The sequence below is a fragment of the Rissa tridactyla genome, chromosome 11 (assembly GCF_028500815.1).
Source record: "Rissa tridactyla isolate bRisTri1 chromosome 11, bRisTri1.patW.cur.20221130, whole genome shotgun sequence".
Taxonomy (NCBI): Eukaryota; Metazoa; Chordata; class Aves; order Charadriiformes; family Laridae; genus Rissa; species Rissa tridactyla.
Window position 1 is genome coordinate 17,731,825 of NC_071476.1, and position 18,478 is coordinate 17,750,302.

General features: G+C 37.3%; 1 protein-coding gene across 2 annotated transcripts in view; it reads left to right on the forward strand.

Annotated features, from left to right (window-relative positions):
• DOCK2 (dedicator of cytokinesis 2) overlaps positions 1-18,478 on the forward strand; it is a 198,930-nt gene that overhangs the window by 168,996 nt on the left and 11,456 nt on the right. For both annotated transcript variants that reach the window (XM_054217206.1, XM_054217207.1), the window contains 12 exons: positions 645-801; positions 1,917-1,957; positions 3,379-3,469; positions 4,382-4,501; positions 6,220-6,309; positions 7,651-7,755; positions 9,651-9,792; positions 11,482-11,563; positions 14,532-14,616; positions 16,118-16,204; positions 16,537-16,713; positions 18,057-18,140. In XM_054217206.1, the coding sequence (XP_054073181.1) occupies positions 645-801; positions 1,917-1,957; positions 3,379-3,469; positions 4,382-4,501; positions 6,220-6,309; positions 7,651-7,755; positions 9,651-9,792; positions 11,482-11,563; positions 14,532-14,616; positions 16,118-16,204; positions 16,537-16,713; positions 18,057-18,140 (1,261 nt within the window). The remainder of the gene's footprint in view (positions 1-644; positions 802-1,916; positions 1,958-3,378; positions 3,470-4,381; positions 4,502-6,219; positions 6,310-7,650; positions 7,756-9,650; positions 9,793-11,481; positions 11,564-14,531; positions 14,617-16,117; positions 16,205-16,536; positions 16,714-18,056; positions 18,141-18,478) is intronic.

Below are 18,478 nucleotides of genomic sequence, written 5' to 3' on the forward strand. Positions count from 1 at the left end.
TATAGAAACAGTATATGCGAATATTTTATTAATGTCAATTGGAATCTGCTGATGATGTATAAAACTCACTTTCCTATACTTTTATCAAAAGTGAACTGACTGCTCTTTTTAATCTGAAGAAAGTTTATTGTTTGCTTTTCTTATTTCTCAAGTGCAAATTGCTCTGATGAGGTCTTGTTTGTGGTGGTCTTTTTTGACTTAAAACTATAATTTGTCAGTTTGAACTTTCTACTCACATGTAACTGTACCAAGAGAAGAATAATTGTTGCATTTTATGTTGCACAATAAGAGGAAAAGAGGAAAGAAAGGTCTAATGTTTATTGCAATAGTGTGGCATTCCAGAGGATTGAGCTTGTAATACCACAGATGCAGGTCACTCTGTTCTGAAATTGTGGGTATAGCCTTGAATTTGAAGTCATTTTCAGACAGGAAAAGTAAATATTTCATTTTTTTTTTCTTTTGATTTATATCCCATCTGCCTTCTGGATATCTAACTTACCAACCCACAAAGGGAATTTCCAGTGCGTTCGAAGTTGCGTTAGCTCTAATTCAGTATTTGCCTTCAGGTCCAAACAGTTTTTGAGCTGCTGGGACACTGATTTTCACAGTATTGTAAAAACTTTTTTTTTTCCTTGTATTTGCAGACTTACAGAGTGTGCACGTCAGTATCCTGCCATTTTTACCTTGGTTGAAAGTTTTGTCAGCCTAGTTAAAGGCCTCCTGGAAAAACTGCTGGATTACCGAACTGTGATGAATGATGAAAGCAAGGACAATCGCATGAGCTGCACCGTGAACTTACTGGTATGGTCGCTCTTGTAATTCTTGTGTGAGAATGGGGAAGAGCTTTAGAATCCATTTACTAAGGATGAAGGGAAATCTTCCTGGGGACAGGAGTGATTGACAGTGCTCAGTAGTGATTTAAACTCTGAGGCAAGGGATTTTTGTATCTATCGGCGTGGATATATGCATAAACCTGAAAGTAACGTCCACGCAGTTCTTTGGGTTTGCTTGTATGTTTTATCCACTTTGATTCTGTGGAGAATCACCTTCACCTTTTGATAGGCTTAACATAACAGTGGGTTTTTGCCAGAGTCAAGTTTTGCATGAGGAACTAACCCACTGTCTGCTTTAGCAACTCAACAATTACGTTTTTTAAATCTGGGGAAGAAAGCTGTAAGGTGCCGAGAAAATCTGAGTCTCTGATCTGGTTCTAGGCCACCCAATCTTTTTTTCCATTCCTATTTTGTAATGAGGATATCGCATATAGAGACTTCTCCACTAGGAAATTCCTCTAAGCTGAAGAGGAACCAACTTTAAAGGTTGGAAAGAGAACGTGATTAATATGTATTGCACTCACATACTCTGTGTTCCTCAGTAATCGCTGCGCAATGCGGTATAGATTCCTGCAGCTCTTCAGGAGGCGATTCTTGTCATACATTTTGCACAGCCTTTGCAACTCATGTACCTGCACAAGTGTTGTGTGACAAACACAGGCTTCATTCCTGGAATTACCCCCTTTAGAGGTATTGCACGACAGTGTTTCGTATCAACAGTGTTACATACCAGCTTCAATAAATACCAGCTGCTTTTCTGGCCATCGAGGGTAGCCAGAGCTTGTAGTTTGTTATGTTAGTGCATTTGGATAACCACATTTTCCTCTTCTCCAACAGAAAAACTTTCACTAATGATTTTATTAGTGAACTAGGAGAAGTACGTATAATAATAATACATACCAATAACTAATTAAAATGTTAATTGAAGTAGTAGTGCCAGGTTTAAACTTAAGATGGCGTGTAAATAATGTATTTCTTATGCTATCCAACTAGCAAGAAGAGCAAAACCTCTCTCTCTGTATTTTTATCTTGTGCATTAATAAAAGACATTAGGAGATAACTTTTAAATGTTTGTGTCCCTAGAATTTCTACAAGGACATTAACCGTGAAGAGATGTATATCAGGTATGGCAGTTGTTCTATTGGATCTGTTTTGGACAGGGCAATAATATTCTCTTATAAATTCTGGTTTTATCGTTGTACTTGGATTTCTGTTACTTAACGTTAGTTTACCATCGCTGTGACTCCGCTGTAGTCCTGGCCTCATTTGTATTCTTACTCCATTGTTTGCTTAGCCTTCGGTGATTTGGAATCTATTGTATATATTCAGCAGCAGCATTTTTTTCTCCAAAAATCAACTTTTACTTCATCAAATCACTCAGCATTCATTGTCTATTGTTTTAAATAAAGAAAATACGTCTAGATTTGAGGCTTGATGGAGGATGTATCATGCATTTAGAATGGCAGAAAAACATTCAAGTTTTGTAGAACTGCGCGGCCTCTTTAAATATGCGACAGCATGCAGTGCAGAGTTACTAGTAAAGCATTTTTCTGTGGGAGCTATAGCTATACTACCAAATTCTCTCAGATGCGACATGGCCTGTTACTCTCTCCAAGACTTTTGCATATGAGCTGCAGCAAATCTTGCTGTTCCAAAGCTCACTATTTCCTGCCTCTCCTCTCATTCTGCAAAACCTGCAGAACCCTCTGCACCTCAGCCGCTGCAGTGCAAAGCCCCGAATCTCAGCAGAAACGAGCACTGAAGGGGATTCAGAGCTAAACCTGGAGCTATGAGCTGGAGTGACCAGGGAGAAGCAACCCTCCCTCTGCAGGCAGTGCTGAGCTGGGTTGGCAACTGGGAACGGTAATGCCTTGAACTGCTGCAGGAAGGTGTCAGAATTCCTGTGTCAAAACTCCTGTTGTGTGGAAGAGGACCCACTTTTTCTGTCTGGCTGCTGGAAGAGATATGGCTTGAGTTACCATGATGGGCAATGGTTGTGCTGGTAGCAGCAGTGCTGCCCCAGGGATCCAGAACCATGGCAACATGTAACTTAGAACAACACTTCTACCCCTACCACCTTCCAGGTTTATGGGGACTTGCTTTGTCCTTCTGCGCTGGTATTTTCTGTTTTCTGCTTTACCGTGTGTTATCTGTTGTGCTTGCATCTGTTTACATGCAATCAAAAAGTGCTACAGAGAAAGGCAGCAATCTTTAGTAACAGTCCAGAAATAATGGACTTGGAGGTCTGACTTGAGACCTTGAGTCTTGTAGCTCTTCTTCTCAGAGGTGGAGTGACAGCAATTCACAGAGGGAGATTAGCTCTTTCTCCTCCTTTTGTGCGCAGTGTTTCAGCATACAGAGAACAGAACGTTGTCTGAACAAACGCACAGAGCTTTGAGCCTTCTAGAGTGTGCTTAAAGACTCTTTGGGTAGTGACTCCATGACATCTATGAAGCTTCCGTTAGAGTTTATCTAGAACTTATTTGACACTTAGTATGCCAGTCATGTCATTATCTAGTCTAATTTTTGTTCTCTCCTCTAACAGATATTTGTATAAATTGCGAGATCTTCATTTAGATTGTGAGAATTACACGGAAGCAGCATATACCCTTCTACTCCATACGTGGCTCTTGAAGGTTTGATTTTCTAAACTCAGTAAATAACCTTTTGCAATTCTCAAATGTATACATTAAAAAGTTATTGTCTTAATCTCTGGTTTACGGCATATTAGTTATTTTCCACAGGATATTCAAGTTTCTAGTTAAAAATACTGCAGTAGGTCATAAAAAATTAACGTTAATTGTTGAAATTGTGTTTTCAGTCGGTGATTAAAAGCCACATATTGGTAGAACTAAATATTGTAGCAATATTATAGTGAGAGCATTGTGTGCAAATTCTGAAGCCATTTAACTTCCATTTGGTTTTCATTTTGCTGATTTTTTTACTGTCCCAAACATGACAATGATGAAAATCAAACGCAATCTTTTCCAACTATCACAGGGGGACATCTGAGTTTTCATTTTAAATAATATGGATCGCTCTGCCAAATTATGCGTGCTTTCTTTTGTAGCTCGTAATTATTTTTTGCTAGAACTAATGTTTATTCTTATTGTAACTGATGTTATCCAAAGAAATGGTCAGTAAGATGCATTTCCATTTCACGGGAAAATTCAAAACTTAAATATTCTTTAGCAACAATTTGAGATTTCCTATGTAATTTCTTTTAGTACAGAACCGTATCAATTTGGCTTTTCACTGTGCTATTTTGCTCAAATTTCATTTTGACTCTTGTCTAAACAAAACTACGAGGCAAAACTAAAAAAAAAACAAACCAATAACCTGGTTATCACATGAACTACAGCACTTGTTTGAAGAGGTGGTGAAAACATTTCCAGTGCCTTTCCCAGTTTCTTTGTGGAAGGGTAAAAAAGACTGGAGAAAAAAAAACACTTAGAAGAGCCCAGGAGCCAGACCCCGGGGGAAGGTGGAAGTGTGTGTGAAATGTTGAACTCCAAAATCATGTTTTTTTAATGTGTTTTTATTCTCAGTGGTCAGATGAACAGTGTGCACCCCAGGTCATGTCAACAGAGTTCCAGTGTTCACAGACCTATCGACACTTGAAAGAGAATTTGTATGAGAAGATCATAGAATACTTTGACAAAGGAAAGGTAGGTCTGTAGATTTCCTCCTGCTGCCAAATCTTTTTACTGAGTTACTCTGTATAATAGTATTTAATGAAGGCGCTCGGTATAAAGCCTTTGCATAGGAAATCCTCTTTGGAATGTGGGTCAAGTAAAAATTGTGCCTGAAGGCTTATTCACAGAGTATATCTGTTCCGTATCAATGTATTCTTTCAATAACCACATTCACAAAGAAAGAGGGCTGATGTCGATACTGGTCACAAACATCTCTGTCAGACAGTAATAAAATAATAAAAATTGTTCAATGTACTTTCCTTTACTAGGAAAAGAATACTGACTACACAGATTGCATTTCTAATCCATTTGGTCATTATCTTCCAAAAACCAGTCGGTTCAAAATGGACATACTTGTTTCACAGAAGTCTGAGAATTGCATCCCAAAATTAAAATGTAGTAGTTTGATGTGCAGTACCTGGGTGTAGTTCAGCTTTTTAAAAAAAATATGTTAATAAAATTGCCTGTCAATACAATGACAGTAGAGGCGAGATTTTTGGAAATAAAGCAAAGGACTAGAAAGCAGGGAAAAATTCTGCAGTGCTGGATAATGAATGGTATGACCCAATAAGGCCTTTGAGTCATTATGTTCTGTTGAGCTATGGCTCAAGGTTTGAAGGGGGAAGGCAATTCATTACTGCCTCTTGCAAAATAGAGGCATAACTCCCCCACGAGAGGCCCTCCCATAATTCAGAAGATAGAAAGTTTTTGGTGTTTCAGCACTGTGCAGGAAAAAGCAGTGCTATTTATAACTTCCCAGGTTTTTTGTCAGCATCTGAACGAACTAGAGTGTAGCAGTCCCCACCCACGGTATCAGAATCATCCAGTCTACCCAGCCTTCAGGTTCTCCTCGGAGGGAGCAGAGGAGGTTTGCAGCTGTCAGGCGCAGAACTCCCCAGCCGAAGTACATGGCACCATGTAACAACGGTCCCAGTGCGTGTGAGCACCAGTGACCTCACATCAGTAGAGAAACCCCCTTTTGCCTCCTTTATTCTGAGTAGATGTGACTGACAGAATTTGAGAAATATCCTCAAGAGAGTGTCTGCTTTAAGACTGCTTTTGTGCTGCATTCATTAAGTGCCTGTAGCAGATGAGGAAAAACCGTCCTCGTCTTTCCAGTGCAGCTCTGTAATTCCTGGCAGTAATTTTCAGAGGTAGGTATTAAGTTGTGTGTAAAGAAACAAGCTGCTACTCCTGGCAAGTGGCAATTTAAGTCTCGTAGTTTTTTAGCTGACTAGGAGAGGTGCCATATGCAAGGCCACCTATGTTTATGTATGCTTCAGGATTTCTTGTAAAAATTAGTGTGTTTATTTTAGAGAGGCAGGTGTCAGTCCCCTCATACAGTGCTCCTCTGCGTGGGGTATATTCAGGATGTTATGCACCTTAGTGATTGACTCTTCTTTTCTAATGTATCTGAAAGCTTAGGTGATTTTTTATTATCTTACTGTAAGAATAAAGTACGTTTACTTATTACTTCCTATACTGAACCATAAAGCACTTTTATTTTTTCAATTAATCTGCTTTCCTAAAGTTTATGATTGCCTTGAGTCTTCCATTCTAAATGTGCAATTAATAAATGACTGCAGTTTAAGGACAGCATAATCAATAAAACTGTAGTTAAAACAGTGATGCATTAAAAACTTATTTGTTGGTACTGGATTTACTTTTTGGAACATGTGGTTGCGTTGCAGATGTGGGAAGAAGCCATATCCTTATGCAAAGAACTTGCAGAGCAATATGAAAAGGAAGTTTTTGACTATGAACTTCTAAGTCAAAACCTGGTAAGATTTATATACAGGTCTTCAAATTATTTCAGTCACAGAAATACGTACTTTTGAGCTACAATAAATAGAGCTGCTTATGAGCTTGTTGTCTAAAATTGATTTTTAATTCATTTGTCAAAGAGTTGCTATGCTTTATTGTAACAATCCTGTGGTAAAGGAGAGATTCCTAAAGAACTGTTTGTTCAAGTTGCATGGACATCTGCTTTTTTTTTTTTTTTTTGAAACTGCTATAGATGAAATAAACATGTTCTCACTTAGCACAAGTTAAAGCCCATATAGAAAAGAAATAGAACAGGTTTTTGAAGCCTTTGTTCGGCTATAGGGTAGAAAATGCACCTGGATGCATTTCTTTCCCTGAAATTTTTCTTTAAATTTCTTGAAATTTTAGGAACTCAAATCTTGACAAGCCTAAAGAATTCTGTCCTAATCAGGGACTGGGGAAGAAATATATCACAAGGAATTAGAACTAGGTCCAAAGGCTAGAAGTAAGATTCTGAAGGAAGACTAAATTTTCAATTACTTGTTTTCATTAAAATTGAATTAATCTAAAAAGAACCCCCTTCCCACGTACCTTCTTTTTTTCCACCCCCGCAATTCCACACTTGCATGATCTTTAACAAATGTTTAAGGTTCATTCAATAGATATCCCTGAAACTTCCATAAAGAAACCACAGGAATCAAAACATCATTTTCTTGAACAGTGTTGTCTATAAAGAAGGCTACTTTTCCTTACATTCAGTTCTGCTTTTGTCATAAACTAAAAGATAAAGACAATATTTTTACCAATTCCATTTAAGTTGCATTGTTGCGTCATAGATATAACATGGGAAATAAAAATAGTAAACCTAAATGACACAGATTATTTTCTGGAAGCCAGCGTTCTTGGAGTATGTCCGTAGCGTGACACTAGGGCAAAAGCTTCACTTGATCCGTACCTCAGGAGACGCCCGAAACGGAGTTTTTCCAACGGTGTTATTTCAATAATCTTATCAGTTTAGTGTTTAAAATGTAAAGTGCCAAGTATGACTTTGGTGTTTGCTTTTTTTCTTTTCACACTAGTAAATTAAGGGTAAGCTTGATTCCGAGGTCAAATAATTGAAGTTGAAGCCATACACATTTAGCTATGTATTATATTTGCATATAAATGTAAACAATATTTAACGTGCCATAGCAGTCACGTGCATGCTAATGCTTATTGCTGTAGCTTATCAGCTGATAATTGATAGCTCTTGCATGCCCACTGACAGCTGTAGTATGTAGTGTAGTACTGCTGTAGATGTTAAAAAACAAATTGAAAAAAAATCAAACAGAAGTAATTACAGTTGGTTTTGCTTTCAGATTCAACAAGCAAAGTTCTATGAAAACATCATGAAAATTCTGAGACCTAAACCAGACTATTTTGCTGTTGGGTATTATGGACAAGGATTCCCCACATTTCTAAGGGTAAACCTGTTTAAATTCTTACTTTTTTTTTCATCTGTTTTCGTATGCTTCTAAAAATACGAGCATGCTCTACTAACGCAAGTGAGTCTCTGCGAAGATTTGCCAAGGATTTAGTTTTGCTTGGATGCAGGACTGTAGTCAAAATCTGAATTGTTACTCGTAAGAATATACATGAAATGTTTTCAGATGCTTTTATGCTGATTCTTTCTCTCAGTTTAATTGTGGAAACTAGAAGAACTATCAGGTAGTGAAGGTGATACATGAGCCAAATGCAGCAATAGGATGTCATTTGGTATGGGCAGCTCTTATGGTACATATTTCTCAGATGAGTCCCCACACAGGTTAGTGATAACTAGTAGAATGTTATTAACTAACTTGTATTCAAATTAAATCCAAAATTCTGTTTCATATAAGCTTGGTGTTTTTGTCGGACCTTGTCATGAATTGACAAGATTTTCAAATTTATATTGCCTCTCAGCTACAGTTGAAACACACTATGAATGTAGAAACAGCGTATTTTTCAGACCAATGTATTCTATAGCCCAATACTGTGTCTTTAACAGTGGGAAATAGTAGATAAGTAGGGCAGGGAAGAGTATAATACAGAGTAGGTATGTAGTAATATTGACCTGGTATATATTCCCCACTTACCCGATAAGCAGCTTCCCGGTTTGAAGGTAGCAGTTTTGTTTTCCAGCCCTTCATGGATCGTTCTATGGTGAATTTGTCCAGTGCTTTCTGAACTGATGCCCTGCAGAACATACTGTGGCCTCACAATACGCAACTCTGTTTGCTGGAGATTTACTGTTGCATTTTTGTTGTCATCTGATAATTTCTCTACACTAGTTCTTAAAGAGAGACTTAACAGCTGTCTTGTGTTACTCTTGAGTTTTTTCCTGAATGGTAACAGCTAGTTGATATCTTAGGACAATTATGCTAAGTTTGAACTGTTTTCATTAAACGGACGTCTGTATACTGAGTCTAGTCTCTCCGTTTGCTTTACTTTTCTCCATTTTTTACTACCATGTGTGAAATCAAGAATCCAGAGGGTCTGTTTTTTCAAGAAACCTGCCAAACTTAGGAAGTCATGCACAACTGGCTTATGCTTTAGTTTTTTAAAAGATCATTGCTTTCTTTTAAGCACAGTAGCGCACGTTTCCAGAGCATACAACTAACCTGAATATTTGATGTTTTCTGGTAGAAAAAAAATATCTTTTCTTACATACTACAATGAACATAATAGCTCTCCTCACATTTGAAAACCAATGAAAGACGTCTCTTTCCCAGTTTTAAGGGCCAAAGTTGCCTTGAAAACACTGGAAAAATAGTGAAAGTATATGCTAATATTAAACCAAAGGACACATGTACCTCTTGTTTCTGGTGTTACGGAAGTATCCTGCTAAATGAAGCAAACTGAACCACAGGTGACCACATTTGGGGTTAGACTGTGTCATAAATGAGGACATTTCATAATACCAAGGAGAAGGAGCAGACAGGGGAAACCTATATGTTGGTATTAGAAAGATGCGAAACCTGGACCCAGAATGTATTTGAAAGGAAATCATTTTACTTGACAGACAAGAAAAAAAAGGAATTTCACTAGTTTTACCTCCCATTCTGGTTTTATTGTGCTCTACAGGAGCATCCTCAGTGGTGATGCCAGTTTATCGTCCTTCTGTCCAGCAGCGTGACGTAGGGTCTCTGGAGAGTCAGGGCTGCATTCCAGCACCTGGTCAAAATGGTGTCTTGCTTTACAGTTAATTAACATTCAGAAAACAATAACACTCATTCCAAAATTTGGAGACCCCGTTGTGTCTTTGTACTTATAAACATGCATCTATAACTTCTGCCTCAGCATCATACAGCCCAAGAAACGAGCTATATGTTCCTTGCAGAACAAAGTATTCATCTATCGTGGGAAGGAATATGAGAGGAGAGAGGATTTCCAGGCACAGCTGATGAGTCAGTTTCCCAGCGCAGAGAAGATGAACACCACCTCAGCACCTGGAGAGGATGTCAAAAACTCTCCTGGTCAATGTATCCTTGAACACGTGGGACGTTACACAACGAATGCGCGTTGGGGAAACCTTGTTTTCTGCAATAATGTGGAACAATCATTTCCTAAAAAGGCTGAAAGTTTATTAATGTGGCAGCTCAGTTTGCAGTTTTACTTATATGTCCTGCATGTCTTTTTTGGTTTGTTCCTAAGGTGTTTGCTCCTGTTTTTCTCACAGTTCTAAGAAGTGTGTCTCTTTCAGTCATCATAGAATCATTTAGGTTGGGAAAGACCGTAAGGTTGAGCCCAAACATAAACCTAGTCCACCACGAAACCATGTCCCTAACTGGCACATCTCCGTCTTTTCAATACCTCCAAGGATGGTGACTCAGCCGCTTCTGTGGGCGGCCTGTTCCAGTGCTTGACAACCCTTGTGGTGAAGAAAATACATTTGAGTTCATACATGGTTTGCCTTTATTTTCTTCAAATGGCAAAACCAGTGATGAACACTTGAATTGGCCAAGTTTAAAGCAGCAAGTTGTCTATTACCTCACCTTCCTAGCTGTTGTGTCTGGATATTAAATTCACGTCTTCCTTGAACATTTTCCTGACTGGCACAGCACTTGGGTATCACCTTTATTTTTTGGCAACATAAACATGCCTTATGTCACTCTTGGAAGTTTTCCTAGGAAAATTAGCTGATAAATATCATTAACCATCTTTTAGAATGTGCTAAATGATTCTTCTGATGAAGTACTCTCTAAGAGGTGCTTGCACGCATTATCTTTTTCTTCATGTTCTGATTTAAGTCATTACTGGCTGAGCAGATATGAAATCACCTCATTGTATCAGATACTTTTTTTCACGTGTTGCTTTTCCTTCATTAATTGTCAAGGTAACATTGTAACATTTCACATGCTCTCTTGAGTCTATTCTGATGGAACTGCTGGAGGAGAAAAGGAATACTGCTTTCTTCTCACACTGTTGGGACTGAAGCAGAGAGTATACAGAGTATACAGACTTGTCTAAAATAGTACATGAAGCTTGAGAGCAAAGCTCTGATAAGTCTGTCTTGTGTCTTAACTATTTATTTTTTTTTTTTGAGATGATATGCTTCAGTCCTTTCTCAAAGTAGAATTTGCTCAAGTCTATTTGCAACTAACAGGAGATACGCACCACTTAGGCACTTAAGAAAAAGCTGCGGAATCTAACCAGAGGGCATGAGTTTCCAATACACTGAAATATGTAAGAATATGATATATTTAGTTACAAATACACTACTCAAAAAATAACACTTTCATAGAAAAAGGAAATCTTGGGTAAAAGGGCTGCTCAATTACAGATTTCAAAGATGAAATGCTAAACATCATGACATTATGCATGCCGAAAGCTAAATAGTGAAAGTGCTAACATCAGATGTTGTTGATGTTATTTTTGTGAGTTAGCTGGGCTTTAAAATTTAATGAATGATTCAGTGTGATAAATTCAGCTAAAGATATTCAAGCTCAGTAAATAATAAAAATACACAGTTCAAAATTAATATTAATATATATTCACTGGTTACTACTGGCAGATTTTTCCTTTTTTGGCCAAGAAAGCTCCACAAATGAACCCTGCACATTTTTCATCAGGAAGTATCTTTTTTTTTTTTTTTTAATAAAATTTCCCCTGCAGTCTACAGTATTTCATACTGATACTTCATAAAATGCCCTTAACTTTCACAATTTCAGATATCCAGTGTTTTACAGTGCAACCAGTCCTGGAGGAGCAACCTAGATTCAAAAATAAGGCAGTACCTGATCAAATTATAAAGTAAGTGAATTTCTGTAATAGATAATATAATGAAAGTCAGTCCATATTGCTAAACTGACAGCCTTATTTTGTGAACTCAGTCAATTGCCCATGAACCTTAGAGCTTTTATTGTCTTAGTTTACTGACTTAGGTCATCTACCCATCTACGACTTAAGAAAAAGCATATGGTTACAGGGTGGGAGGCGAAATCCAGGCTTTGGGTCCAACTTATTAAGTTTTCAACGCAGCTTCTTAGACAAGTGATGGTGAGAGGGCTTTTAAAGTGACTGGCAGTATGAGAATGGTTGAGTTGAAGGCTCTGGGACACCAGAATCGTGTTATGATTTACCTTGCCAAGGGCAAAACACATAGTGGCAAAGTGGTTTCCATTGATACTATGGTCCAGATTTTGTAAAGGAATAAAGGAAATGAATTGTACAAAGTCTTTTAAGAACAGACTGGATAACATTTCCAAACTCCTACCCCAATGTAGAACAGGTTGAACTTATTACATGCTTCTAATTAAGTGTTCTGACTACATGTGTGAAAAGTGATGGTTCATTCTAATAGTTGATGCCCAAACTGCATACAGTACCTACTGGAATACTGGCTGACTTCAGGCTTGTGAGATTTTCAGCTCCAAATCCATCAGTATATAAAAGGGGATTATAAGAAAGAGAGACTTTTTCCCAAGGCCTGTAGTGACAGGATGGGGCGCAATGGTTTTAAACTGAAAGAGGGTAGATTTAGTTTGGATATAAGGAAAAGATTCTTGGCTGTGAGGGTGGTGAGCCCCTGGCCCAGGTTGCCCAGAGAGGTTGTGGCTGCCCCATCCCTGGAGGTGCTCGAGGCCAGGCTGGACGGGGCTTTGGGCAACTTGGTCTGGTGGGAGGTGTCCCTGCCCAGGGCAGGGGGTTGGAACTAGATGATCTTTAAAGGTTCCTTCCAACTCAAACCCTTCTGTGATTTATACGTTGCAAATATGGTCAATAAAAGCTGTTGCTTGTCACTAACACCTGAATGAAAAATTTCAAGATAGTATTTGTTAGCTTGTAACTTAAGGACAGCAAAAAGTATAAGCACCATCAGTTAAGGCAGGCCGTATTTTCTGCCTATTCTTGTCAGAACCTCGTGAAAGCACAAGGTATGGCTGTATCTCCCCAACTGAAACAGGTTTAAACAGGCATCTTAAGCTAAATTTTCTCCAGGTAAACTGAGGCATCTGCACTTTTAATGTAAGAGAGGCTTTGCAATGCCTCCTCACTTAAACAAACAAGCACTCAGACTAAAGCCTTTAACAACACTTGTATTGTAACTTTCCAAAAAGAGACTAAGGATAGAAGGCTCCTTGCTGTCAGCTGAGATGAGTTCATTTCTAACTGCTCCACAACTGGATTCAAACCAGATGTCACCTTTGTCAGCAGCCTTCTGGTTAGAATCAATTGCAATTGATTCAGAGTGGAAAAAGAAGACTTGCCCCCCGCATACACCAAAATAAATAAAGCAGATACAAACACAGGTCTTGTACTACAAGATTAAAAATAAATAAAAAAATAATCAACTGTGGTCCTAATTTCAACTTGAATTCATTTCAAAATCATTAACTGAAATATAGCTTGTAAGTCTGGTCCTGTTTGACTAGATTTCAGTGTAGTGCCAGCCACATTTTGAACTTCTAAGAGTTTTATTTAGTGAAACGCACCACAGAAAGTACAATCTCTTGTCATATGGGAGACGTTTTAATTGATTGTCTCAGCTGCAGAATTCAACCAAACTGCTAATTTCATCTGGTCTTAGATTTTTATGAGTGTACTTTATTGGGCATTTAATTTTTAGTTACATTAGTTGATGGCAATGCATTTATTCTATCAAAGAGCTTCAAAATATCTGTCCTTTCAGATGGAACTGCATAAAGTGATCTGACTCAGCATGGCACTGTTTTCCTTTTTCTTTTGTTTATTGATGAAGATAATCGTAGTAGTTTGGATCAGAAATCATAGGTTCCTATGAGCTAACAAACCAGAAGTTTGCTTAGCTCAACTGTTTCGGGTCTTGCCATTTATTTATTTCTCTAGCTTCCAAAGCATGGCTTGGTTTTACTCTAAGGTATTTCTGAGATATTTTTTTGCTCTGCAAAATTAGCTTTCACTGAACATGGCTTTAAATTTAATTTGTCTTTAAAACAAAAACTAAAAACCAAAAGGAGAGATTTTTCTGTGGACAGCAAAATACTTAGCCAAAATTGGGCAATCTCTGTTCTTTCAAATTAGGCGGTGCTAAAAGCTGAGTGGTTGTTAATTTAGTGGAAATACGTGCTCACAGTGATTGAGAATGAGTCAGTAGCCAAATAGAATAGACCACAACATGAATTTGCAATAGGTTCTTTACATCGATGTCCCCCTCTACAAGTGTTTATATGCAGTTTCTTATCCATCACAATAAATCGTTATTAACGGCTTCAAATCTGTAGTTTATTGAATAACTATTGTTCTGCATTGTGAGCAGAATTTTTAGACGTGGTTACACGGGTTTGGCATGCACCATGGATGAAAAAACCCATGTATTTCAGTCCAGGTGACTATATCTGCTCTGTTCAGTCAGTTATTTTTAACAAAATATATTCCTTTTGTACCCCATTAATAAAGCAAGCGAGCAGTTTGCATGCCACAGCAAGAATACAGGAAAGTAAAAATATTTTCTACACCACCTTCTTTAGGTTTTAAGATTAATCTGGAAGTTCTGGAGTTTTTATACCTGGAAATTATACCCTGTCACAAGCTGAAGCTTAATACTTTTAAAATACTATGTATTCAACCTGATTTATAGATAAAGGAGTTGTCTCCTAAGTTTTCAGTAAAGTGCTTTTTTTTCTGAGCAGTAAATTTGCTTTTAATTAAAAACTCAACTGACTCGAAATATTTCACTGTGATAACAAGACATAAATTTCTCAATTCTGTATTTTACAATAGTCTTTTTTAAATCTTTCAGTTTTTATAAGTCCAATAATGTGCACCGGTTCCACTATTCGAGACCAGTCAGAAAAGGATCTGTTGACCCTGAAAATGAATTTGCTGTAAGTAAATGAATGACGGGGTGATGGGTGCAGTTCTGGTAGCTGTGACTGAATTTGGATCTAGATCTTTCATAGTTTCAGATTACTCATTACAGACATCCTAACTTTAGCATCTGGTCCAAAAAAACACAAGATTTCTCTGTTTCGGCACTACTCCTATGTACTTAGTGATACATCACTTTCAATTGCAGGTAAACATTATGTGTTAAGCACTAGCATTTTCTGGTACAGATTTTCATGATGAAACAAGATGACATGTAAATAAATATCAAATGGTTTCCCTCTTGTAGTTTACAACACTTTTGTCAGCTGCCAGCTTGACAATGAGAGGTGTGTGTTGTCTGCTTTCATCAGTCCTGTGAAATCTTGACAGACTCGAGAGCTCCCTATGTCATTTTTATTCCCATGCATAATGGTGTAATGCTGAGAAATAGTCTGCGTTTTTCAAATATTCTAGGAAATCTGCAACACCATAAATTATTTTTCAATGTCATGAATAAAAATGTGGTTAAGTTTCTATATTTTAATTTTACAGATATCAGATATTTTATAGTTTGTCATGAAAACCAGACCATCCAATCTTTATGGCTACAGCTGTGCTCTTGGGATACTGATAGGAAAAGCCATTTATTTCAAAAATGTACAATTTCAGTTATGTGCGTGCTGATCAGTAGTGTCAACAGTTCCATGTAAGGAGCTTCTGACCTGCTTTCAAATTAAATGCTTCAGATGCAAACTCTACCCTGACGTCCCAGCTTTGCACTGTATTACCAAGACTCATGATGAACACCGGCTTCCTTTGCAAACCGGAGAGTTTTGAAACCATTTATGAATATACCTTGAAATGGTTTTACATAAAATAATCATTAATATTTTCATTGCTGATGACAATAGATAATACACATACTTACTTCAGATAGGTGGAAATTGGGATAGTTGGAGTATGTCTTCATTGCATTCATTATTATGTTTCTCAGTACTGGCATTGTAGATGAGCTGGTATTAGTAAAATAAGGAGCAGTAGGGTAAATGAACTAGTGGCATTTTAAAATACCAACAGCTAGTCTTGTTCAGAAGAGGATAAAGAAAAAAAAAAGTAAGAATGCTGGCAATTTATTATACGGCTGTTACTGTTTTCAATTGCAGAAATCCGTTTCAAAAGTGGAGGGAGGAAGTATAATCTGGGTAGAGGTGAGAGGAGGTCATTGAGTCACAGTCATCCACTCTGTAATGGCAAAAATAGGAATAGATACTAAAAGATTTAAGGGTAATTTTCTTTCTCTGCTTTGTGCAGGCTTAGTGCCTGAAGATGACCTAATCTGAAATCAGAAAAATGATTTGTGCAAATTGCTGTGCTAGACTCATTTTGCAGTGTCTTTTTATGCAAAAATGTGCATATGTTTTCCATCTACATTCTTTTTACTCTGGCGTTTCAGAAGGCAGAAAAGATTAAAGTTTAAATACTGAAGTATCATTTTCTCCCTGCCGTCTTTTTTAATAGTCTATGTGGATTGAGAGAACATCGTTTGTTACAGCATACAAACTTCCTGGAATTTTACGATGGTTTGAGGTTGTCTCCATGTCGCAGGTGTGTATTAACATGCAAAGAACCCATAAAGCATATGTCTATATGAATCCTCATGTACAAAATAGCTGGTAAATGTATCACACAAGGCTATTGTTATTTACTTACTTTTATACATATGAAACACTTATTACTTATGTTTTATCTTTCTGCTTCTGGGATCAACATATCTTACATCTGATTTATAGTTTCAGGGCCAAGCCCTAAGAGAATTTAACAAGTCTGTATTCGTTTGCTGAATTGTAAGAATGTTGTTCATATACATGAAGTTTTATAAAACCAAAAAGACCTTTTTATCTCTTTATAAACTTTAGAAGTCTTTTGTTTCTTTATAGGCTACAATTAGTCCTTTAGAGAATGCTATTGAGACTATGTCCACAACGAATGAAAAAATTTTGATGATGATTAACCAATACCAGAGTGATGAGAACCTTCCTATTAACCCACTTTCTATGCTTCTGAATGGAATCGTTGATCCAGCTGTTATGGGTGGCTTTGCTAAATATGAGAAGGTAAGAGCTTTTAAGTCAATGCAAAGAACATATTCAAATATATTATTTCATAATCCTCCTACATCATTTGTTCCAAGCGTCAGTGGAATGTGGGCTGGGAATATGAAAGCCATAACTCCACTGATTAAGAAATCCTCATATCCTGGTCACATCTGTCTTTGAAAGCAGAAACTTGCAAACTAGAGTAACTGAAGCTCAATATTAGTTGCAGTCTTGAGGGTTCTCATATACATCTGAGACAAGATACCCCTTCTGTAATGAGATAGGCTCTCACACATCCAAAGGTTTAGTCTGAAGTAAATGAGTGATGATTATCTTACAGTAGGTCTGGAGTATTTAGATGTGGGTTATCGAATAAACCGTCATCAGGTTTTCTTAGTAACTGTGCCCATTCTGCATAACGGGTTTTGTTATTAAAAAATGGGAATACAAATAAAAAAAACGTTCTGGCAATACATGGAAATTGAATGTCTTGAAGAACTGAACTGTAGAAAATTTGTCCCTAAGGCCACCTTGTGAAGGCAGGGCGGGGAAGAAGGCGGGAATGTTAAAAACTCATATGAATTTAAATTCTAAATTATTAATTTTTAAAGTTTTGGATGAAAATGAATGTGGGGTTAACCCACAGCTGTAGAGCTCTATTATTTCTGCCTGCCATTTCCTGATGAAAATCATGTGCCATGCTCCGTGAGCCCAGCATGTCGGATAGACTCAGACAATACTGAAAAGATGCCATATATATACATATAGATGTACACGCATAAATTATATGCAATAAGCATGACATATTCTGGAGGAGTATGACTTATGCAACGTTAGTCCTAATGTATCATTTGATTAGATATTTGGCAATCGTGGACAAATAGCTACATTCTTCTTTTGTACCTGGGGGACAAAATCTTGGGGCAGCAAAAAGCAGCATGTATGTGATATCTGGCTCTGCTTATCTATGAAAGAGTTCCGTTTCTTTATTGTGTAACACTGGCTAATCACAGTAAGCAGGATACTTGAATAAAATGATCATTTATCAATGGAAATCACAGTACTCCAAATTTATGCCCTTTTAGTTTCAGTGCAAGCTTAAAAAAACCAAACAGTAATTGGGTTTCATAGTAAGGGTCTTAAACTCTGAAGTGTTGGATAAAGACTGAATATCTTTTAAAAGAGCACCTCAGTTCTCAACTGATATAACAAGGAATCATTACTAGCAGCATCTGCTATAGAAGCATGTGTATATGTGTTGTCTTGCTTGATGACCAATATTATGGTCACCAGCTGGAGCAATCACTGACTTTTTACCTGTTGAAATGACGGACTGAATTATTTTTTTCTGTCTACCTAAGGCTTTCTTTACAGAAGAATATATCAGGGACCATCCAGAGGATCAAGAAAAGCTGAATAGACTCAAAGATCTAATTGCGTGGCAGGTAACTTCTTACTGACAGCAGCTCTCTGAGGCTTTACAAGCTATTCCTTTTTTCTGTTTTTCTGTTCCTTTCTAGAAGGAGAACATAGCATTTAGGTGATTGTGTCATGTTTACTGTGTTTTGGGGGGTTGGGGTTTTGATTTTTTTAGGTTTTTTTACCCCAAACATTAATGCAAAATAGCTAAAAGTCAATGGTGAAGCAGATAGAGAAGGTTACTGTCAGAAGGGTAGCTGAAAGTATATTGCATAAATCTCATAAATCACTATCTTCAAAGACTGAAGAGTAATGAAATGTCTTTATATTTTTAAAGAGCAGCACTACAAAAGTTGCTCTTTGT